This window comes from Microtus oregoni, unplaced genomic scaffold (assembly GCF_018167655.1).
Source record: "Microtus oregoni isolate MIOR12 unplaced genomic scaffold, Mior012 000002F_ref0000024, whole genome shotgun sequence".
Classification (NCBI taxonomy): Eukaryota; Metazoa; Chordata; class Mammalia; order Rodentia; family Cricetidae; genus Microtus; species Microtus oregoni.
This window is the reverse complement of record NW_024543061.1, coordinates 5,555,133-5,579,782: the sequence shown is the minus strand read 5'-3', so window position 1 is coordinate 5,579,782 and position 24,650 is coordinate 5,555,133. Positions and strand designations below refer to the sequence as shown.

The 24,650-nt window shown below is 42.7% G+C and overlaps 1 protein-coding gene across 5 annotated transcripts in view; it reads right to left on the bottom strand.

Moving 5' to 3' along the window:
• The window catches only part of Grid2 (glutamate ionotropic receptor delta type subunit 2), a 1,406,062-nt gene that overhangs the window by 35,923 nt on the left and 1,345,489 nt on the right, over positions 1 to 24,650 (bottom strand). For all 5 annotated transcript variants that reach the window (XM_041638370.1, XM_041638390.1, XM_041638352.1 and 2 more), the window contains one exon: positions 1,968 to 2,208. In XM_041638370.1, the coding sequence (XP_041494304.1) occupies positions 1,968 to 2,208 (241 nt within the window). The remainder of the gene's footprint in view (positions 1 to 1,967; positions 2,209 to 24,650) is intronic.

The window sequence follows — 24,650 nt, the reverse complement described above, 5'->3', positions numbered from 1 at the left end:
ATGGATTCTTTTTTTTTTTTAACTCTTTCTATCCCTTAGGCCTCGCCTTAATTTTCTGTCCTTAGATGAGAGAGATATGTGTTTCTTTGCACTAATATGTCAATGACTAACAAACAAGGTGTTGTTTCTTGCAGCCCAGGGTTATGAGGATTCTTAGACAGAGTCAGCACTAGAGAGACTTCTCCATGACAGGGATAGCATGTGATACCCAGCACCTGAACCTGGCAAATGTGAGGTCAGGACGTGTGAATAAGGAGCTTTAACTGCAGGTCAGTTTTATGTTAAGTGGGTGGTGTGCTTGCAAGAAGTTCTATTTATTTATTTTTAAAAGGCAGTAAAGCCTCAGAGTTTTAGAGAGAAATCCTACCCACTAAACCCTTCAGGGTTGAAAAAATAGAATTGAGAATAAATAAAATTTTCTCTGTGATCAGACTTATTTACAGCTAAGGTCAATAAACTAAATTTATGAGGTTATAAAAATGTCCATTAATCATAAGAGGAGATGTTTGTGCACAGAACCTGGAGTGGCCATCGGGAGTTAGAATAGGGTATGTGTTTTCCCGCCGCGCGTGCAGCACCCTGCAGCGAAGCCTGCTGGAATGCACAGCCCTGCGCTCCCTTCTCCTTTCTCATTTAAAAATCCAATAAAAATCCATTAATGCAGTATTATCACCGAGACTTCAGAAGGTTGAGGCGTATAATTTTATGGTTCCCACGGCAACTGTAATCTAGACATCCATCAACAGCTGTAACAATGCAAACATTTAATATCTTCTGTAGTAATTCAAAAATGGAAGCCCAGGAGCCCTTCATTTCCAGAGTATGCAGAGCATCGAGTCTCAAATCTGCATTAATGTGGCCTTTTGCTTTGGATTGATGTCAGCAGAGATACCAATGCGTACTTACTCTACAAAGACGACATGGCGATAAACCTGATTAGCTTTTAATCCTGTCTCCACATTGTGGGGTTGGGTGTGATCACCCACACAGGTAGGAAGCAAGGAAAGCGAAGCCATTCTTACAAACGGTACTGATGCTACTTTGCATCTAAGGAGCTATGAGGATCCTTAGACTACATAGAGAGGGATGTTCGAAAGACAAACACTGCCGCGCAGACATGCAGATACAAATGAGAGGTCATTTTTCTTCGTACATCAAAGCCCATTCTCTGTGAACTGCCTTGGGCATCAGTCAGCCAAGCGCTGGGCATAAAGTTTAAAACTTTTGTTGAAACGGCCCCTCAAACGAAACCACTGAATAAACTCAATGTCTTTTTCACACCAACTCCTTTAAGATGAACGAGCCAAGTGCTGTTGTCCCTCTCTCTCTTTTCCAATGTTCATGTTTTCATGAATTTACCTCACATGCTGTTTTCCCTGAGTTTCTATATATGATTTTGCACAGCTATACAAACTGGAACGTGGCCCTGGCGTTAAGCTGATGACATAGTCAGGGAGATAAGCAGAACTCAGAAGGACTTCCCCATGTGAATTTGGCACCGTGGGCTCACAGGAGAGCCCCAGACACACAGTCATCATTTCTTCAGATCTTCACACACAGATAGGAAGCAGGGCCTAATGGTGAAGAGAAAGCATCATGCCAGGGCCTTTTATGCCCAGACTTTAAAACACAGGTTTAACTCCAACTTAAGGAATCGACAGAAACTATTAAGCATTTTTGAGAACTGGGTCAAGGGAACCACAGCCTTGCTGGATCATTAGTATGTAGGCCACGACTCAGAATTTCAGAGCCTGCTATAGAATATGAAATTGTCGGCCTCACAGACACTGCTCCTTGCTCTTTATTCACCCTGAATGTTCTAAATGGGAACTGGCGTTGCCTTGCCACATGCTTGTTTGGAATCTTCAAAGAAATCAGAAAAAGCAATTGCTAATATTACCCTTTCCTCCCTGGAAATGCAGCCACCGAATGTTTGGCAGCTCTAGTTGGGGCACAAGTTCAAGTACCTCTTTGGATGGGACCCGTGAGCCCTTCCTCCTGCTCCACCACGTCTCCAGCACCGCTATGAGGCAGGAGAGCACGATCCCTGCGGCCAGGATGCAGAATACGCCCGCCAGGCTCTTGATGTCCAGGGCTCCTCCCTTCTGCTTCGCATCTACTGAGGAGTAGAGATCACACTGGCCATTCTTAGGCCACCACTTGTGCTTCAGGATGTCCATGTCTCCACTCTGTTGCAGCTCCAGGATCCTGGGGGTGGAGAACACAGCACATGTGATTGTAGCCAGGGTGGCTGCCCTGTCTTCAACCTGAGTGATCATGACTTCCCATCTAAAGATGGCCAGCCTAGCTCACTAGAGCAGTTTATCAGAAGAGTACTGCAAAGCCAAAACCATGAGTGTTTTGATCCTGTGACATTTGTGTAGAGGGAATTTTCTTCTACTTTGCCCTCCTTTTTCGGTCTTTCCCTTCCGTCTCTTATTTTGCTCTCACAGGAATGCCAGCGGCCCCGCCCCATTCGTTGTAGTACATTTTAAAATCACATTTGGGAGGGGCTGTTCCCGTGGGGTCCGACATTGATGCAGCTCTGTCCATCCTGCTAGAGAACGCAGCTCTGGACCACGATGCTGCTTTGAAGGGCCCTTAGCTGCCTCCAGCCACACACTGGTGCAATGTGATCCAGCATGTGCTGTCCACACAGGAATTCAATGAAAATAAAACCTCTATCTATCATGGTCTGGGAGAAGGCCTTGGGACAAGTTTTGAAGTTGATAAAATACATCATTTTCATTTCTTCACACAACAGATGCACTTTTCCTTTTAATGCCAAAGGGGAAGTAACCTACCTCTGGGAGGAAGAAAACGGTAGGTCAAAGGGCCCTGAGGTGCTTAAATTCAACCAGAAACAGAAGCTATGAAAACTACATAGTGCAGTCCACACAGAGGAATCAGCCCCTCCTCCCAAATTCTGCTTAGACACCTGGCCTGCCAAGTGCTGGAGCCTCTGCAGGGCCATGTATCCCCAAAGCCAGAGCAGCTTTATTGGTTCCTGGCCCAGACCCTTAGCATCCCCCAGGGTATTTCAATTCATTCTCCGGGCTATCCTGAGAGCCAGCTGCAAGGGCACCAGTGGCCTCCAGGGTACCAATTGGGACTAGTGGGGACAGAGCAAGGGTGCATTGGTTCCTGAGGGCACACCGTTCTTGCTGCACATTCTTCCCTGGCCACCAGCCCTGGAGTCAAGAGGGAAAAACCCAGTGGCTTTCCTGGAGATGTGGCGTCTCTGCAAACCTCCCAGCTACTCATGAATAAGTCACGTGAATCCAACCTCCTGGAGATTATAGAGAGATTTGCCAAGATATATTTGTCAGATATGTTTGCCAAGGTAAGGGTGGGACAGAGGAATCAGTTTTGGCTAGATATATAATTTTTATATAAGTAAACTTTGGATATGTGGTCTTATATTTGTGCTCTGGCCCTGGATCATGCCTTCTTCTGGGATGAGGATTTTAAAATCTTAGAGGAACTCAGCCAGTCTAGGGGTGAATCACCCACTGTTCTTCCTATCTTAAGCCTGCATGACCGAGCAATAACAACATGACCAAGACAATGGTTTGGGCACTGGAGGTAAGGTCCACAGCTCGCCTAAGGTAGGGATGCGAGTGGCTTGGGGCTACAGAGGATGGGGGAGCCAACATTCCCATCACCTCCCACAGGGCCCCAGGGCAAACATTGCTTCCCTCTTCTTCTGCAATCCACGGATATGACTGTAAATTGTCACCATCCATGCCTTCAGAATTCCCCAAGGTGCATTCCGCCAGACACAAACACCTACAAGGCCTTCATGAGGAAAGAACCCCATGGTCATGAACTGTGATACCCTCTTGGAGACTTCTATGACATCAGCTTAGTAAGTGTCCAAGTAGACCCACAAAAAAAAGCCTTATGGTCCTGTGTAGCTCAGTCTTCCTCAGCCTCCCTCAGCCTACTTTCATTCTGCTCCCCTCGTTGTTCCTTTCCACCAAAGCCAATGCGCTTTAGAACTCTAGTTTAAGGAGCCCATAAAGCATACTTTGTGGCAGTTGATGGCAGAGGTTAAGCTTATCCAAATACATAATTATGTTATCAAGGATTCGTGCTTGACCTGCCAGGCGGTGATGCCTTTAGTCCCAGCACTTGGGAGTCAGAGGCAGGTGAATCTCTGTGAGTTCGAGGCCAGCCTGGTCTACTAGTTCCAGGACAGACTCCAAACCTAGAGAGAAACCCTATTTCGAAAAACAAAAACAAACAAACAAACAAAAAAGATGTTGATACCATGAAGAAGCCATTTTAGAGGTTCAGTTGTGTAAGGTTAATAAATAAATCATAGCGGCTGAGGCAGTGACTTAGTTAATGAAGAGCTCACTGTGTAAGCACAAGAGCTGATTTGATCCCCAGAATCTAAGAAAGCCAGGCATGGTGGCAGGAGTGGGATAGGTGGAGACAGATAGAGGCTTGAGCCTCTTTGGCAGTCATTTTAGCCAACTAGGCAAGTTCCAGGCAAAGAGAGAGACCTTGTCTGAAAATAAATTAGATGATGTCTTGGGAAGAATGACATTGGCTTTCATGCTTGTGTGATAACATGTGTCTGAGTGCCCCCCCCCCCTTTCCTCAAAGAAAAGAAGAATTTCTAGGGATCTGCTGTACATTTGCTTATAGCAGACAATATCGCATTGCACACTTGAGTTTCTGCTAATAGCTCAGCTCTCATTTAAGGGTTCGTTGCATCATAATAGGAACAACACAGTGTCCTTTAGGAATTTGCTTATTGAAAGGCACGGACTCGTCAGAGCATCGTTAGATCTCCTACAAGAAAACTTCAGTTAACTTTGAAGAAAGAATTTTGTTTAAAATTGAGTGTATAATGACATATAAAAGGAAGTTGCAGCAACATTTTCTCGATGAGAATAGAGTTGCCCTCAGCATGTGCGGAGAATACTCCTAAGACTCCCCCAGTAAATACCAAAGTTGGCGGAAACTTAAGTTACTTACATAAGATGACAAGCTGGTTACAAGGAACAGTCCCTCCCCTGACATACACCATCTGTAGTGCTTTGAATGAAAATGTACCCAGTAGGCTTACGCATTGGAACACTTGATCCCCATTTGGAGACTCTCTTAGGGAAGTTTAAAAGGTCTTGCCTTACTGGAGATGAATTTTGAGAGGTAAAGACTCATCCCGTTCTTTAGTCCACTCTTTCTGCTTTGTACTTACAGTTAAGGGTGGGAGCGCTCAGCTTCCTACTCTGGCTCTACAGGCCTTCTACTTGCTGCCTGCCTCTCTGCCATCATGGACTCTTATCCCTCAGCAACTATGAACCAAATAATCTCTTCCGTCCTTTGGTCATAGTATTTTATCTCAGTAACAGAAACGTCACCCACATACCCGCCCTTATGCTGTTCATCTTCTGATTATGTAAATATCACACGCAGATATGAATAGTTGTTATGCCGTTCTGTTTAAAGAAAGGTTACAAGAAAAATAAAGACTTCACGAGTTCAGTCCAGATGCATTTCTCCTTTTCAGGATATTTAGGACCTGAAGGCACATGGATACAGACGACTCAGAACGGCAGCCTCCCCTTCACCGCCACCCTGGTCAGTATCTGTGAGATGTGATACAGATTTTACCTTCCTTCCCAGCTGCCTGTGGCTAGTGACTACCGTGAGATCCCCTCTCTAGAAAGCCCACTCACCGTCTCCCTGTTGCCCTGGTGGCTACTAATCAAATATGCCCAGCATAGCATCTCCTAAGGGAAGTCTGCCCTCACATCCTCCTTTTTCCTCATCAGTGAGGCTGTTTTATAATTTATTCCATTTCCTATGAATCTATCCATCCATTTAATAAATATTTCAAGAGAGACTCATGCCAAGCATTCCTTGTGCACACAATTTATTCTCCACCACGACTGCACATTCAGGCAGAACAGCCTGGCACACGGCAAGGCTGCCCTTCCAGTGACTTCATTCTGTCGCTTTTTTCTTTCATTCACCCAGGATAGGATTACATCCTCTCCACTTTCCTTAATCCTTGCTGAAACCTCTGTGCTTCATTTACTTATTCTGCTTCTTTTTTAAAAAAATATATGAAGAATATTTTCACTTAAAAGTAAGCATTGAATCATACAAATTATATTGCACACATTCCAATTCTTTCTTTCTTTCTTTCTTTCTTTCTTTCTTTTTCTTGTTTTTTTTCAGTTCTTTGAGACAGGGTTTCTCAGTAGCTATTGAGCTGGTCCTGCAACTCGTTCTGTAAATCAGGCTGACCTTGAGCTCACAGAGATCTGCCTGCCTCTGCCTCCCCGAGTGCTGGGATTAAAGGCCTGTGCCACCACTGACCGGCTGCACACATTCCAATTCTAACAGGAACTAGATGCAGTAAACTGGAAGATTTTAGTTGTAGAGTTTGAAGTTCATGTAGCTAGGTGCTAGAAGTTCACACAGTATGGAAGGAATGGAATAGTCTCTCTGGGAGCCTTCAAGCTCTGCAAAACCGCAGAGTTCTCTCTCATAATTACACAGCTCAGGTGGCTAAGGCACCATAGTGAAAGGGGAGGGAGGAAGGGAGGGAAGAAGGAGGGAGAGAAACTGGGCCTTAGCCTTCTCCATTCACACTCCAGATACACTCTCAGTGTCTAAACCACATTCTGGGGGATACAGAATGGCTTGGGATAGAACTCTGTGGGGCACTGAAAGCGTCTTCTAGGCCTGGAATTCTGCACGACCTTGCTATTAAATTTAAGGGTTCTTGGAGTTCCGTGAGCCTCTCACCATAGCTCTTTATCATTTAAAAAGAGTTTTTTTTTCCTCCTAAGTACCAGTGGGAGCAAGCTTAGTAGACTATAATGTTCTTCCTTACAGCCTAGATATAGTAGGGAGGGCGTGGGACCTTTCCCAAAGCAGTGTGCCTTACTCACCTTCTCCGAAGAGTGGAAGCGAATGCTGTGAGGGGTATGTGGAGGGAATGGGAGGAGAGGAGGGAGTGGGAACTTGGATTGATATCTATAATGAAAAAAGATTGTTTCCTTTTTTCAAAAATAAGTAAATAAATAAAGGTGGAAAAAAGAAAAAAAAAACCCAACGTCATGAATTCTTGCATAAAAATGAAGATCCAGGTTCAGTTTTCAAATCTTCACAGGACCCTTGTAAGCGAAGCTTAAAAGCACACCTACAGGAGAGTTCAAGAATACAGTAGCCAAATCTTTGGCTTTTGGGGCAGACAGGAATTTCTGTTATACGTACGAGTTCCACACGGTGACAGTATTGGCTCACTCGGGGCAGGGCGGTGCTGCGACTCTAACTATGGCTTACCTATGGGCGTGATTGAAATGCAGGAAGCAGACACTTGTGCCTTAAGCACTTAGCTATCAGATACGAAATTAGTTACTAGATTGTGATGAACGATTAGATGGCTGGAACCTTTTCTTGAAATGCAGTGAGAAAAATTCCTGCCATTTGAAAGGTCGGGGAGATGACAACCACATTTTCCTTTGAAAGCTATTGTAGTGAGAATTAACGAGACCACACACACTCACACAATGGATCATGCTATCTGCCTCACTGCTTAGCATGTGAAGGAGGAGCAGAGCTTGGAAGTTAGGTTAAGATTGGCAGCGTGTGTGTGTGTGTGTGTGTGTGTGTGTGTGTGTGTGTGTGTGTGTACTCTCTAGCGCTCGTACGCACGTGTCCAGCGCGAACCAACGAGAGCGCCTTGTTCTTTGAACCTGTTCTGGCATGTTCTTCATTAAGAATCTGCGAGTGATTCACTGATAAGAACACTGCGATTCTTTCGTTTTCCTAGTGTTCAAACATTTGCATTTTCACTAAAAAAAAAAAAATGGAAGGTTCAGCTTGAAAAGGTTTCTAGCTCAGCCTGGGCACCAAGAGTACTTTGTTGATACAAACGAGCAAAATTCCAGGGGAAGGCTGTGAAGCCAACAGCCCTTCTTTCATATTCAAATAAAAGCATTCAGCACGTTCAGGCAGGGCTCTGAAAAAGCTTTGAAGATAATAGCTTCACTTCTGTGTGAGGCTGCTCTAACCCATTGATCACTTTCTACCTTGAACACCTACACTAGGAATTGATTTCCAAATTAATCTATTTGTAAGGTGAGAGGTGGCTGAAAGGGCTGTGCTAATCTCCACCCACCGAGGGGGACTTGGAATTTTGTCTTGAGAACAGCAGGCTGCAGGCTCCTTTCAAGTCTCATTGGAATCACAGCCCTTTGCTAAATTCCTGTGGAGTCATCTGTGATACAACTTCTTGGTTAAGTGAGGAAAAAAGATGTCACTTGTTTATTTAGTCACTTCTACTAAGAAAGAGTCTAGAGACAATAAAAAAAAAAGGTTATTAAACCAAATGCAAGAATTCTGTCAGGCTATACACATAGCTGCTCTGTGACTTTGGTAACCCGGTTTCACACTTTCTAGAGACATAAACTCCTATAATGCAAGGAAGGACAGAGACTGCCCCCCCCCCTCGCCACCAGTTCTACAGTGGAGGATACTAACACAGAGCAGGAAGGCCACACATTGTCTGCATTCACCAGTCTCACTGCTGACCTGATAAAGCGATGCTTTTGGTGACTTACACTGACTGGAACTCATTCATGTCTGTCTTCCAACATATTGCTTGCTGTACACACATCGATTCCCACACAAATACTGAAAGAATGGCTCTCTAGTGCTTTCAGGGATTTATTAAGAATCTTAGGGAATAGCTATCTGCATGTGTCCCCTAAACAAAATAATATAATAATATGTGATTATACATTTGTTCATATTATAATTTGGGTGTACAAAAAAACAGCTTTTCTACAGCTTAACTGATCTGAGGACTATGGCCACTGAGTCGGTGGATAAAACTAAATTTAACTTAGTGTGATTTAAAATTTAATTGGCTCTAATAATGTAACACACCTCTAGATTTACATCCATCTAGTTGAGAAGATGCTACACCCTATCCCTTCTTACTTGCTCTTTTTCCAGATGGCATCTGGGTTTGTGGAGGTAGGCACTGTGATAGCATTTGGAAATGAAGCTGCTGGTCTCTCGGCTGTGAATTCACTTGCCTGGCTCTGAGGAATAGTAGGCTAGTTCCAATCCTTAGACATGAATTGGTGACTGAGGCTAAAATCTGCAAAAGCTGGACATCTGTAAAAGGTCACTAAGGTCACCAAAGCAACATACAGAAGAAAGTATCTATTTGGACCTAAAATTCAGATGGTTACAGCCCATGTATATCATGATGGGTGCATCTAGCAGGCAGGTATCTATGGTGTTTTAAGAGCTCACATCTTGATCCTCAAGCACAAGACAGAGAGGTACTTTACTGGAAATGGCATGGGCTTTTGAAGCCTCAGAGCCCACTCACATTATCTATTTCTTACTAAACAGTTATACCAACCAGGGATGAAGTATTTCAGCATATGAGCCTATGAGGATCATCCTCATGTAAACCACCACACTGAGGCTCCTTGGGTTCTTAAAGGTTAGAAGGGAAGGCTCTCTCTGTGCCTTCATCTTTTGACTTCAGTCTCTGACTGTTCTTCAGGCACCATCATGATGTCTCCCTGTCTTTAACTGCAGGATTGAGAGGCAGATCTACAAGCTCTGACATACCACTCACATCCTTGGGAAAAAGAGGAGAAAGGAAGACCTGGGAAGGAAGATGGAGCTTTTGATGGCTTCCCACTCCCTGGAGGTGTCCTCTGCTGGTGGGGAGTCCATAAACCCAAGGGACATTCTTCACATCTCATACAAGATGATATGGAAGACCTTCCCCCTGCCCTGCATGTAGCTTTCAAACAGATGTCCCTCCTGGCCCTTGTCCCACCTCTGCCCACTGTTGAAAACTTCTGGGCAGGTTTAGTTTTCCTTTTTTAGTTTTCTTGTGCCTGAAGTCTTCAGACTTCTTGACTAATCTTTATGGAAGAGAATTTCAACAATGTAAAGATCGAAACTCTACGATATGATACTTGCGAGATATTTCATCAATTTGGAAGCAGTGAGGCAACTTGTAACTAGTTTAGGGTCAGAATAAAATATACCATTTTAAACATGTAAAAGTTATCTGCATATATTTATGAGTTTTGCATTGTCAAAAAGATATTTAGAATACTCGGTAATGTTTAATGTTGTTAATTTCTAAGGAATTCAGAACTAGCTTAAGTAAGGATTTGTGTGTGTGTGTGTGTGCATCAAATCTTACGAGGGTGGAATTCTGTCAACATTAAGCTAATTTAATGCATTTCTGCTGTGGGACAATGTTTTTTTTCACCCTGTAAAGATTTATTACTTGTATTTTAATAAAATGCTGATTGGCCAGTAGCCAGGCAGGAAGTATAGATGGGGTGATGAGGCAGGAAGTAGAGCTGGGGTGACCAGAAGGGGAGAATTCTGGGAAGAAGAGTCAGCCTGTAGTCATCAACCAGACGCAGAGGAAGCAAGATGAGAATGTCTCATGATAAAGGTACCAAGCCATGTGGCTAACACCGACAAGAAATATGGGCTAATTTAAGATGTAAGAATTAGTTACTAAGAAAGCCTAAGCTGCCAGGCCAACCAGTTTATGATTAATGTAGACCTTTGTGTGTTTCTTTGGGGCTAAATGGCTGTGGGATTGGGCAGGAGAGAAATGTCTGTCAATAAGTTTCTAAGAAATTTTTCTCTCCATGACTGAGAAGAAATCATTTCAAGGGCTTCTGTTCATTCATTTCCCTTTTTGTCCTGTAAAACACAGTAAACTTCCTTGGAATCAAAAGTATTCCTCAAAGATTAAGGTCTAAGAAGATGAGTATAGTAGCTCCGTAAACAGATCTCTACAGTTAGAATTTGAAGATCAGAGTTGTGACAGCAAATTTCATCAACTTTTTATGAGACAAACATCCTCCAATCATTTCTCTTATGTAAGGCTTGTCAGTGACTGGTTAGTAACATTAGCTGCAAGAATACTTGCTGATATAATCTAATATCTCAGTAAAGCCAGATCATCAGGGTGATTTTAGAAAATCCTGCTTAGACTGGGTTTTTAAATAACACTTCCCAGATGTCACCTCAGTCCTGTCTACCAAGGCTGCCTGAGATCATGAAGGGGACCAGCTTCTTTTGTCTTCAAAATGAGTTAATGTGTATCATCTTCTAGATCATATCACCAACATAGGACATATGGCTTCTGTCATACTAACAACCCTGCTTTTGCATGGTAAATGCCATCATAGACAGCTGTAAACACGTGTGCTTCATTTGTAAGAACAGCCCAGAAGCCTGATCTATTCTGCTGACTGTGGCTGCTGGCTTGGTTTGGGAATCTCAGAGCAGGGAAGGCTCATTTCACTGACCCTGTTATCCAGACCCAAGGTTGCATCCTAGAAAGTATCTGTCTTAGAGACAATGTTTGTGACCTTTATTCCAGTGCTCTTTTGGCCACATGTTCTACATATTCATTGCTACTACATTAAAACATTAGTGCTACCATGCTTGCATCTATAAATGAGGACCAAGAGAGTGTGTGCTAATTTTGTATCTGAACAGATTGAGAAAGAAATTCACTGTACACAAATGATGGCAGTCACACAGGTTGGGGTTTCCGTGGTTTTGTGATGACATTTGCCCTGAGATTGGGATGACCTGTGACTAAAGAGTGATAGCCTTACACATTTGGATCAAGTAGGCTTCTTTGTCTGGGCTGGAATCTGCAGAATCATTTTCTAGGCTGTGGCAACTTCAGCTTGAAGTCAAAAGAGTATGACCAGATATTGTCTTGCCACCGAGAACCCAGGGGAGCTCTAATAATGGACACAGAATGAGCAAGAACTTGCAGAGGCAGAGAAGGTGGGGTCTTTTAGAACAAAAGGTATGACCATGTTTTAAATCAGGCTTCATGAGAAGTAACATGCATCGACTAGAAGTACAGAATTCTTGCCCGCACGGAAGATGGTATGCTTCCCTCCTGCCCAGCAGCTGAAGTGGCCCCTCAGGAGGCTAAGTTACAGCCTCAATTACAGCTGCAGGCACAGTCCTATGTCAGAGGAAACACCTCCTGTATTGCCTCAAATCCGGTGTTACACTTTCAGATTAGAAAAAGGGCAATTTGATCAAAACTTAGTCAACTCCGGCTTCCTCATTCAAAAAATAATATTAATGCCCTTACATGTCAATTTAATCTCTTCCAGAGGGATTCATTCTCTTGCGGATGTGAACTTCATCCAGAATTGTCAAAATGGTGCACTAAAAGTAAAATACGGCTGAACTTATAAAGCATTTGTGTGTGCCCACTCAGATGTGAGTGCATATGGAGGTTAGAAGAGACTGACGAATTACCTGAAGCTGTTGCTATAGACAACTATGAGCCAACCATGTGGGTGCCGGGAACTGAACTCAGATCCTCTAGAGCTGTGCTTCTCAACCTTTCTAATGCTGTGACCCTTTAATATGGTTCCTCATGTAGTGGTGACTCCCAACCATAAAATCATTTCATTGCTACTCCATAATTGTAATTTTGCTTCTGTTATGAATCGTAAAGTAATATCTGATATGTAGGATATCTGATATTTGATCCCTGGGAAAGAGTTGTTCGATCCCCAAAGGGGTCACAACTCACAGGTTGAGAACCACCGTGTTAGAAGAACAGCAATTGCTCTCTACTGTTCTACCCCTGATTATTACCACCACCATCATCATTGCCATCATCTTTAGGCAGACTCACTTTTTAGTCCTAGTTGACTTTGAATGTGCAGTGATCCTTTTTCTTTAAGCTCAATGATCCTGTGTTTTTAAATATACACACCAGTTTGACATGCTACTTAAAGCAATCTTGTTTGGAATGAGATCTATTGACTGTTTTGGCTGTTGGATTGTTCCACCACCTTTATTCTTACTAGCAGCATTGGTAACATTGATGTCACTCACTATGGCCCCATTTTACAGTGAAGGAGACTGAGGCTCAGGATGAAGAAAATTTCCCAAGGCTCAAGACTGCTAAGTGGTTTGTTTGTATTCTGATTGCTGTGCTTTGTTTGAGCACATCCTCCCGACCTCCATTACTCAGAAAGAGAACCCTATCAAAGGAAGCTGCCTTTTTATTTCTTGCTTCTTCATTAACTGAGATTCTTCTTGCTAGCATCCTTGGCTAATACACATCCCACTGTATCCATTTATAAACATTACACTTCTAGTAACACATGCTGATGTCCCCAGAGAGCCACATGAATAGCACATGAGCTCATTAATCTCTTTTGCGATTAGAGGAAGCGTCAGATGGATTCATTATCATGAGGCACTTAGGGGACTTGGGAAATGTTATCTAAACAAGGTGTGTGTCCAAAGAAGAGCTTCTCTGAAGCCCTGTCCTTATCCAATCGAAGACAATGTATTGTGAAATTTCTAACTCGTGTTTTTTCAGACTTTTATTTCAAGGACTTCTCTCCCTTAGCATGTACACAATCCTCCATAAAAATTATGCTGCTTGTTAAATAACACTTAGATGTTCTGAAAACTACATTATTTAATTATTTAACTTGGAGAAAATACTTCATTCAGTTACCAAGTAAAGTTTTGTTCTCTCTGAGAACGATCAGATCTTATATATACTCTATTTGATGGAGGATGAGTTTTAACTTTGAAACATATAGTGCCCATGATCTCCCTGCTTTGTGGACATCTTCTTCACTCCAAGTCTTGAAGTACCTAAAGGGGCAAAACCAACCTTGCTCTAAGAAGCAATTGTTTGAAAAATCAAATTAGCAATATGACAGATCTCAAGACTTTGGTGACTAGTGAACTTTAATTATTATGTATTTTATATGTTTATGCTGGCAGTAAAAGTCAAGCACTCATTATAGAAATGGCAGACATGATCTTTCATAAGATGAGTGCTGGGTAGCAAATGAATAGATAATCAGGATCATGAAAGCCAGACAGAGAGATGCTAGAGAGCCAAGAAGACCCAGACAATGGCTCCCACAGAGATGGAGGGCATAATTGCGTTTGGGAAGAGAACACTTTGAGTGATCTTTTAAAATGTCAACCACATCCTTAAGCGCAGTGTGGTATTTGGGTTACAGGGTAAAAGGAAAATTCCTTTTATTTTACGGTGAGAAACTAGCAGTGATCATTCCTGCCCAGAGTAACTCTGCTGGCAATGCCAGATCCCTCCCCCTTTTCAAATAAATGCCTGTGAAGATGTGTCATGAAGTCAAATTTATTATGCATGTATTTATAAATATTTTCCTATCCTTTGGTCTGGCATACAAACTTTAGAAAGGTGATATTTGGAAGGGTGTGATGTATATGCAGTAAAGATGGCGGTGTGTATCTTAAGCACAGCGCTCATAGAGAGAATATGCAGGAAGAGTTTTTAAAGAAGCAAACTGTCCTGAACAGAAGCACAAGTACTGAACTTTCAACATGTGGAAAGGCAATATATAGAAGGAAATCATTATTTGGAGAACAGTTGGAAAGACTGGTTTGATAACTGAAGATTTGTTTTATGATGCAAATGATATCTTCTAAGTTAGAGGCTCTCCTGATGTGAGCTTGAAAAGAAATCCAGCTCCAGGCCTGTTTGTAGGATCTCTGTCCTTGATTAAAAGTCTCAGTTAGCTTTCAGAACATCAGTAACAGTACAACTTTGGGCTCTTCAAAAATTATACCTTAGATTTGTGGATAATTTGTGCTTCATTTGGCACTGTTATAACTATGAGAGAAAGAGTTTGATTTTTGAAAGAGTTAAGGCAGTCAAATAAACTTTTTTCAAGGAGACCTTAGGCAAACCCTTTCTCATTTTAGACATTTGAAAAAGTCTCTAACATTTTCCTACCACGATTCTGAATATGCAAATGCTGATTCTATAAATGGGCAAAATAAGAAAGCAGAACAAAAATTCTTTCTTGGACATTAACCTGCAATTATGCTACTGTGTAATTTCACGGCAGTGTGATTATGGGATCCGAAAGACACAGCACAGGGCGGGCACTGGGTAAGAGGTCACACACCTTGCTTGGAAGGATGGGAAGGCTGGGGACAACCTTCTGGAGAAAGGATCAACTACGATGAGATATGATGAATGAGTTGGAGAGGCAGAGGCATGTGAATTGAGAAGGGAAGAATTTGGACCAAGAAACTAGTGGAAAAAAAAACACACAGAAAGAAGAAGGCACTGAAGAACTGAAGAGAGATTCCTGGGATGAGTGTGGACATGAGAAATATCAGGCTAATGTTGGAGAAGCAAGCCTTGTGTTTTCTTTAAGGACTTTAGAATTGCTCTTGATCTTGTTGGCATTGTCATTCTTCTTTGAGATGCTAACTCCTTCAGGGTGATGCCACCTACTATTCTGCATTTTTCAGCTCTGAGCATATCCCATGCCCTAGTAAGAGGTGAATGAATAGATGAATAACAGGAGGGCCACCAAAGACATCTCTTGGGACTCATTTGGTCTCTCTGAAAAAGATGCCTTTGAGCACTGTCCATTTCATGGTGAAGCCCCACTATTGTATGACATTGCCAGACTAACCTTAAGGTCAGTAGCCTGTATTCTGCAATGTTAATTATTATTGGTAGCAGATATCCATGTTTTTCCATGTGTGACTCTCATATTTTAACCATACTGAAAACTCCTGTGGGACAGAGACCTCAGTTTTCTTTTTGATTGGTGCTCCCTACCCCAAGCATAAAGACTTCCCTTCTATAGCAATACAGAATATATTTGCTGACTTGATTAATCATGGGTGTTAAGACAGTGGCACTTAGTAACATGGTACTGAAGAAGGGTGCTGGACTCTGGTCTCACAAACTCCACTTTGGCCTTCTCTGACTCTCTTTGCCTCTTTATCATTTTCTGTGAGTCACTTTCCTCTTCAGTGACCTTTGATTTCAGGAACAACAGGACTGATTAATCAATAAACACTTTTGAGATATGTAATTAAAATTGATTACTCTTAAGCAAGTGGAAACCACATAGGTGAAATGATGCATAAATTCGGTAGCTGTACCCTGGAGAAGTTATCCTCTCATGAGAACCAAGTCTTTCCTCTTTAGTGATGAGCAGAGTAAGAAGCTCTGTCGATCACCCTGAAGAACCAAAATGGTTCCATGGACCCAGAAGGCCTTTTCTACAGCTATGCAGACCCTGTGTCTCCCATTTAAAACTAGTGATTGGAGAGATTGTGGGGTAAAGGGAACACTCCGGCATTGCTGGTGGGAATGCAAGCTGGTACAGCCCCTTTGGATGCCAGTGTGATGATTTCTCAGAAAATTAGGAAACAACCTTCCTCAAGATCCAGCAATATCACTTTTGGGTATATATCCAAGGGATACTCAATCATGCCACAAAGACATGTGCTCAACTATGTTCATAGCAGCATTGTTTGTCATAGCCAGAACCTGGAAACAACCTAAATGCCCATTGACTGGAGAATGGATAAGGAAAATGTGGTACATTTACACAATGGAGTACTACACAGCAGAAAAAAAGTAAAAAAAGCTTGAATTTTGCAGGCAAATGAATGGAGCTAGAAAACATCATCTTGAGTGAGGTAACCCAGACCCAGAAAGACAATTATCACATGTACTCACTCATAAGTGTTTTTTAAACATAAAGCAAAGAAAACCAGCCTACAAATCACAATCCCAGAGAACCTAGCAACAGTGAGGACACTAAGAGAGACTTACATAGATCTAATCGACATGGAAGGAGAAAAAGACAAGATCTCCTGAGTAAATTAGGAGCATGGGGACCATGGCAGAGGGTTGAAGGAGAGGGGAGAGGTAGGGAGGGGAGCAGAGAAAAATGTAGAGCTCAATAAAAATCAAGAAAAAATAAAAAATAAATAAAACTAGCAATCATGTAAGCACCCAAAAGATAAACTTGTGGTCACTGGCCCTTTCTGTCTGACCCCCTACTTGGGGTGTGCTGACGAAATCTTGTCTCTGCTTTTGGACATCACTCATACGTTTAATTGGCATTATGGGGACAGATAACCATGCTTTCTGTGTCGGGAGACATGGAATTGTGTTTTTACTCCAAAACTGTATCAGTGTTGTGGACCAAATGTTTATGTTCTTCCACAATTCATGAGTGCCTAGTTCCATTGTGATGGATGGGAATTAAAACTGTGTGTGTGTGTGTGTGTGTGTGTGTGTGTTGTGGTGTGTTTGTGTGTGTTTGTGTGGTGTGTGTGTGTGTGTGTCTAATCAAGGTTAAATGAAGTCAGAAGGGTGTTCCCCTAATCTGAAAGGATTAGTGCCTTCTAGGATAATCCACCAGAAAACCTGTGCTCTCTTTCACCCAGAGTTCATGAGCTCACAGAACAAGGTGGTACTTTCCTGTAAGCAGAGAAAAGAGCCAACACAATGAAACCTACCTTCCAGGCATCTAGATTTTGGGCTTCCCAGACATCAACTTGTGGGAGGTAGCTCTTGGCCATGTGAGACCCTCAATGTGTGGTAGTGCATTATGGTGGCTGTAGCACTTTGTTGCTCAAGGATTGTGAGACTTCTGTACAGAGCACTGAAGCCTGAGTTGTCCCTGTCACTAGGAGACTCTGTCCTGAGCATCACTGTCTGGCTTCCTTCCTTCCTTCTCTGAATCATGTCTAGGGAGAACCCGATTTTAGATGCAGAACCTTTATAATTTATGATCATCTCCCTATTAATATTTAATCTGGCTTTAAAAAGTAGACTGTCTACAAGTCAAACAGCTTGAGCATTTTGAATATCATCTAATAGCATGCCCAAAATTTCTTTGGTCATTGTCTTCTTTTTATTATATGCTCCATATATCAAAGCAAATAACTCACAACTTTATCCTTTTTTATAGCTAGCAAAGTCTCCATATACAAATTTTTACTGATTTAATTCCTGTGATGTGAAGTTTCTATGCTTTGTTTATTACATCCTTATGAAAACCAGTTCCTACAAAAACTCACATAAGCAAGAGTAAGGGAAGATACTTACACTATTAAAGGAATCAAATTTCCCCCAAATATCTCACATATCTGATGAGGCTACCACATTAAAAACTTAAAGTAAATCAATTGAAAATCATTATATAACCCAGGAATTAAAAAAATCCCATCATTTTGAATGGTGCTATTTAGCTTTACTGAAGTTGATAAGAACTAATCTTCATTAAAATTGTATCATCAGGTGTAGTGTTTGCTTTCAAGCCTATACTAAACCTTTACTCTGGTCATTTAGTGTGAATAAGGATTTCTTGAGTAGGAATGTGAATTATGAGTAGAATGTTTGCTTTCCTTATGTACTTTCAAGAATAAGTCTGACTTGTAGGCTAGTAATACCAGCTGTCTCCTTTTATAAGGTAGCAATCTGAGGTACTCGGATATAATGGTTATTTATAAAAAAATTACATAATGTGGTATAAAATAGCAGCGAGACTCATCTAATTCCATGCAGAAAGGATAATTGATGTGTTACTGCTCTGCTTCACAATTTAGTTTTCCCACGCACGGAGATATGCTGGGAATTGGTCTATTCCATCTTCTTAATGAGACTTATCTATTACCTCAGATAATGTATCTATTTTCTTCAACCAGCAGGGCTGACTGCTTACAGGAAAAAAGTTTTCAGTGATTATTAGAAAGAAAATTTGGCAATCCATATAGAGGTAGTAGTCCATGTTTCCAATGTCTCTGTGGCTGGATCAAATGAGGTGGGTGGCTACAGCGCTGTTCTGAAAGGGATGTTGATTCCCATGGTTCTTGTGACATTTAAGAGAGCTGCTTGCTGCCTTCTATAATAATAGAAAAGCTATGTTCATGGCTATGTTTACTTACTGCATCATATTAGAGGAAGCTTCAATAACCCTGAGAGATGCTTGGTTAAAAAATTGAGAACCATTCAGCCCTGATAACAATTGTCAGAGGGACTAAGTGGCTTCTTCATTCAAAGTAAGTCTGTGGCTACTGTATACCCATGTGTACACCAGTCTAGGTATTTGGAAATTATAGCATTTTTCTGCCTTAAACTAGAGATACTCAGCTTTTAGGTATGTTCAAAACCTGGGTGAACTAGATACGAAAGCAACTCGGTTAAGTAGGGATCTAAAATATTGATAAAAGCTACAAATTTCCCATTTGTATTCTTGGTTATATTTCAGATCCCACAATGCTCATAATGTTAGTAAATTGTAATGGATTTTTGTGCTGTTTCTAGATGAGAAGAATAAGAGGATAATGCATTCTCATAAAGAATCATTGAAATAAAACAATGCTACATAGATCAGCTCAGAGAATGGCCTTCCATGCACAACAAATGAACCTGCTACCATAGCAACAAAGGTCATGTGAGAATCAACCCCGTTTGTGGCTCTTGTCACCATGTTGACTTGTGCCCTGTAGGCAGCTGCACTCTACAAGACTGTACTGAATGCATTTCGAAGGAATTTCCTATAGGTGTAATGGAAGAAAAGGACTTGTGTGCTGAGCCACTGACCCCAGGACACATGACCTGGATCATGCGTGAATGAGTGGACATGAAAACATGGAACTGAATGACTTGTCAATTGAAGAACCAAGGTTTGTGGTAGTGTGACTCAGAGGTGGTCTGACAAGCTCTGTGGGTCTCCGGCAGAGTTCACACATGAAAACGTGTCATAAACCTGCACTAAATGAAGACCTTAGGCAGAGTATCCAAGAAATAGAAGGGTGGCTCAGGGGTTAAGTCCTTGCCATGCAAGTGTGAGGGTGTGAATTTAAATCCCCATAACCCACTCTAAGCTGGGCACCGTGGTCTATGTCTGTAATACTACGGCTCCTAAAGCAAAATGGGAGGCAGAGACAAAGTGCCTGAAAGCTTAGGTGCCATTTGCTTGGCATATGTAGCAATGAGCAAGAGATTCTGTCTTAAAGAAGGTGGAAGGGGACGATTCACATTTGAAGTTGTCTTTGACCACACATGCACATAGCGCGCGCGTGCGCACACACACACACACACACACACACTGATGAAAGAAAGAGAGAATGCTATTCAATGTCAATAATCATAACCCGAGAGCATGGGACAAAGTCCTTAACCTATGATCCCTCCACCCCCCAGCATTTCCATTCTGTTTTTGTCCAGCCTTGCACAAAGGCTTCTTTCAGGTATACTCTTGGGAGGTGTAGCAAACAGTACTGGGAGAGATCAGATCTCAGAACCCACGGCATCTTCTGAGTTCCATCCCTCTCCTATCCTTTACCCCACGGTGGTCTTATCAGCATCGTAACCAACACTTGACATCACGCTGTGTTGATAAGCTGTCTTTGCTAGATTCGGTGCACTAAATACATTTTCAACTTAAATTATGGTTTGGATAACAATCAGGATGTGCTCAGACAGAAAACTAAAACTACAATGGCTGTTGCTAGGTGTTTTGGGGAGCACACACAGACAGAAAATAGATATGGCTTCAGCTTTTGCAATCTTTCATGAGGATGGAAGGCATGCATATTAAATGACTGACGACTAAAGGGAAGTCAAAGCTTGACAGCGAGGGACAGATAAGGGCTTCGGAAATTGAAAGGAAGGGAAATAATTTAAAGATAGATTTTGGGACAGGAAAATGTATCGATTGAGAGCATGAATATTAAAGTTGAGAAAATAGAATTCTCTCCTCACTTCTTCCTGAGTACATGCAGGCTAAGTAACATGACCTTTTGGAGCACCAGCTCGTCTGCTCTGAGTCTCAACCATGCTGCTCATGCATGCTGCTCAGCTTGCTCTCTAACCTGAGGCAACTGTGTAGTAGAAGCCAGAAATTCTTTTGCTGGGAGGTCTTGATGGTCAGAGGTCTATCCTGACCTGGCAGCTCTGCCTGCCCTTGTCTGGAGAATGTCTCTAGGCTGGGAGGACTGACCTTATCTGAAAGCTGTCTCTAGGTCTGGATGTCTGATTTATTTCTAGTGTGACCCTATTCAGTTCCCTGCTAGAAGCCTCCCCCGGTGCAGATATGGTAACTCAGACTTGTACTAAAGACTTCGGTGTGCGTCTCTGCTGTCACCTATGAAGCCTTATGATAGGACCATGCCACTTACTGCAAATTAGGATCTGTTCTCAGGCTTCCCAATCCTATATATTTCCTTTCTCTGGAATAAAGTTGAGCAGATGCATGAAGTCACCTCCTGGAGGGCGACCTCATCCAGGAATCTCTGCCATTGCTCCTGCCCCTTTGTTCTCATAGACTGGTGCTCACACACGCCATGAAGATAAAGGGGTCGGTCCAACAGTTTTTTTTTTTTTTATGTTACTGCTTTGTCAAGGCAGTATTTCTCTGTGTAGTGCTAGTTGTTCTGGAACTCACTCCGTAGACCTGGCTGCCTTCAAACTCGGACATCCGCCTGCCTCTGCCTCTTAAGTGTAGGGATTAAAGGCATGTACCACCACAACCTGGTATAGCCAGCTATTTTTATGATTATTATGAAGACTAGACTTTTTTCTAGATAGTCTCTGTTTGGGGTTGGCAGTCAGGGCTGGTCTCGAGCTCAACCCCTGTGCTTTTGCCTCCCAAGTGCTGACTTATAGGCCTGTGCCACCACACCAAGTTCTTCCTCTAGGGTTCAAGTTTCTATTTTCTGAACTAAATACTGGCTTGTGTAATAGTTAAGTTCAAACCTACATTGCTGCCTAAATTCAGGTGTTTGAATCTGATATTCTGTTCAAAAAATAAATGCATAGTGCTACCATGAATAGCTGAATAAAACGTTGTATCCTTTCCCTCCTAATCCCATGCTGAGCCCTATCCCCAGTATGCTGGTTTGGGGGTAGGTGAGCCTTTTAACGGAACATGGGTGAGATCACGATTGTAGGGTCTCCATGATGAGACAAGATCCCCCCGCTCCCCAATTACCACCAAAAAGTCAGCCATCTGAAGACTGGTAAGAAAATCCCGTCAAAGAATCAAATAGACCAGCACTTTTATCTTCACTTCTGAACCAAGAGGAATCAACCTCTGTTTTCGAGTCAATCAGTCTATGGTGTTTCGTCACGGCAGCCTGAGTGGTTGAAGACAGAACTAAGTGCATTGGGAAAACTGCTGAGAAATCCAGGGACAGAGAGCAGTGACAGAATGAAGCTTTCAGAAGGTCAAGCCAGGGCTAGAGCCTGCGAGAACTTTGGAGCAGTCTCAATTTCAGCATCACCACTTAGTGTGCTCCTGACCATGTCTTCGCTGACCTGTCAGTGACCCAGGTATGGCTGCAGGAACAGAACGTGATTTGGGGCAAGGATGCTCTCATTTCAATGCAGTCACCTCTGGTGCTGGAGCCCTTATTGAAAGGGAGGATGGCCTTGTCGATGTGCAGCTAGTTCCCAGTCACATAGGGAGCAGTGCGTAAATCACTGTCCTTCCCACGAGAGCTGCAATCAATAACGCCACACAAACCTTTCCTCCAAGAAGCAGTACTACCCAGAACCGTGGGGACCCACTGCAGCACCAGACCGTGATGTGGAGAAATGAGGGAAATGAAGGAGTTTATTCACCGACAAGAAAATGTATGAAAACAAAACCAGCAGAGGTTTAAACATGAATCCTCAACTCTTCTTGCAGTTGCCAGCGGCGGACAAACTGAGGGGCATTATGGGAACACTCTTGTCGTTTATGAGCATCTGATTCCCAGCCCTTTCCTGAGATGGCATTTGAAACTGCATGCTGGGAAGAAGCAACAAGGTAGGTAATCGAGGCCTGGATCTCACAGTAGCTCCTGATTGCCTTGTTAGTAACGTAGGAACAATTGTCCTCTTTGGCGACGTTTTCTTTCATTCATCAACATTTGCACAGTTGAGAAAGATTGACCTCCCCCTTAGTAGCATGTTCCCTTGCCCTTCCAGCTTCACACTTCCTAAGCCTTTACTGCCGTGGGCCTGCATTGTGAGAGAGGATCCTGAAGGACACGGATAGATGGGATAGATGAAAACGTCAAAATTCAAAACATAAAGTCTGGCTCGCTATCAGCCATAAAATCATGACGAACATGTTCTCTGTAGAGAAGCATGCAGCTGAGCTGGGATGCTGAACAGGTCAGACACTCTAAATGCATCTGCAACTTAGATTATGTTTTGGGTATAAAGCACACTTCCAAAAGGCTTATGTGTTGAAGGCACGGTCCTCCCTAGTGGTGCTAGGTTGTGATGACAGGCACTTCATGGATGGGTCGGGTCCTGGTTGGAAGAAGGGGGTTGTTGGCGGCATATCTGTAAATGGGTACTTTGTCCTCCTTCTTCTGCTTTCTGGCTAGCATGAGGTAGGCAGCTTTGCTTCCACATCCATCCACCACCATATTCTGCCTCACTAGAGGTCTAGAAACAGTGTAGACAGCTAAGCATGGAGGACAAGTCAAATCAAGTCCTTTCTCCTTTAAAGTGTTTCTCTCAGGGCCAGTGAAATGGCTCAGCACAACTTGAAATCTGAATCCAATCCCCAGCATCCATGTAAAACCAGGAGAGCATAAATCCACGGATCTGTCCATCACACCCCTTGCCACAACCATAAATAAAATAAAATGTTCCCCTCAGGTGCCCCATCACCATGACTGACAAATTTACGCGACTTTTAGCAGTTGCTGCATTGTTGACATGTGACCAGGTAGAGAGGCATCTATAGTGGACAGAAAGGTAAACAGACACAGCCTTTCTCCCCTGCTTGCTTCATTTTATGTGGAGAAAACAACAAAAAAAAGCCCCCAGGCAAAGAAATTGTTTTTCCTGTTTGTTAAGAAGTAGGTATTTTTGCATAAGGAGGCTGAAGTCATTTCAGCAAAAGCAGTGGAGGATGGTGTCCTAAAGGAGCTGGCAGTGTGAACTGAGCCTCTGTGCTTGCAAGACCGAAGGAGAGTGTGGACACACTCAGCAGTGAGCACAGTAGGAGCAGAAGCATGGGGGATAGCACAGAAGCTAGTTGGCCAGGTGTCGTTGTCAGCTGCTCTGAGGTCCCTCCACCCAACTCCTTGCACATTTGATTTCAAGTGAAATAAATGGGAAATGGTTGGCGCAAGCTGCAGGCCCATGGAGATTATCATTTCCCATGGGTCACTGAGCTTTCATTTTGTCCTTGGGATGTCTCTGCAATCACTCGGCGGGCACTCCTTCCTAGGCAATGCTGAGCTCTGTAAATGATGGTTTCTGCTCTATCCAGGAACCTCTATGCAACTGTCCTTTCTTTTAATCAATTCCCTAAATGGTTTTGCATCATAGCAAAATGAAAATGTATAAGACAGAACTGAAATCTTTTTGATACCTCACTGCACATGTTTGCATGCACCCCACTCCCCAAAACATACACGTCACAGAGGGCAGACATAGTAAAGGAGCCAACACCACTGTCATTCAGTTAATCTAAGGACTTAATAAAATAAAGAAAACTATGAGGCCAGGCAGCACTGGGAAAGAGGCTGAGGTATGTCTCCATCTTCCCAACAGCAGCATCTGTTGGACAATGTTGGGAGCACTCAGCACCAACAACTTGGTAAGACTACCTGACAGCTCTAACAGGTGTGAAAACAGGTTGTCCCTGGTAAGCTTGCTTTCCTGTGGGCTGTTTTCTTCCTCATCCCTTGTCAGGATTCATATAAGAAAAGATCTTGCAAAGAGTAGAGTAGGTCACTTTTAGCAGACACTGAAAAAATTTTTAGGGTTAAAAGTAACAGAAAAGAAAAAAAAA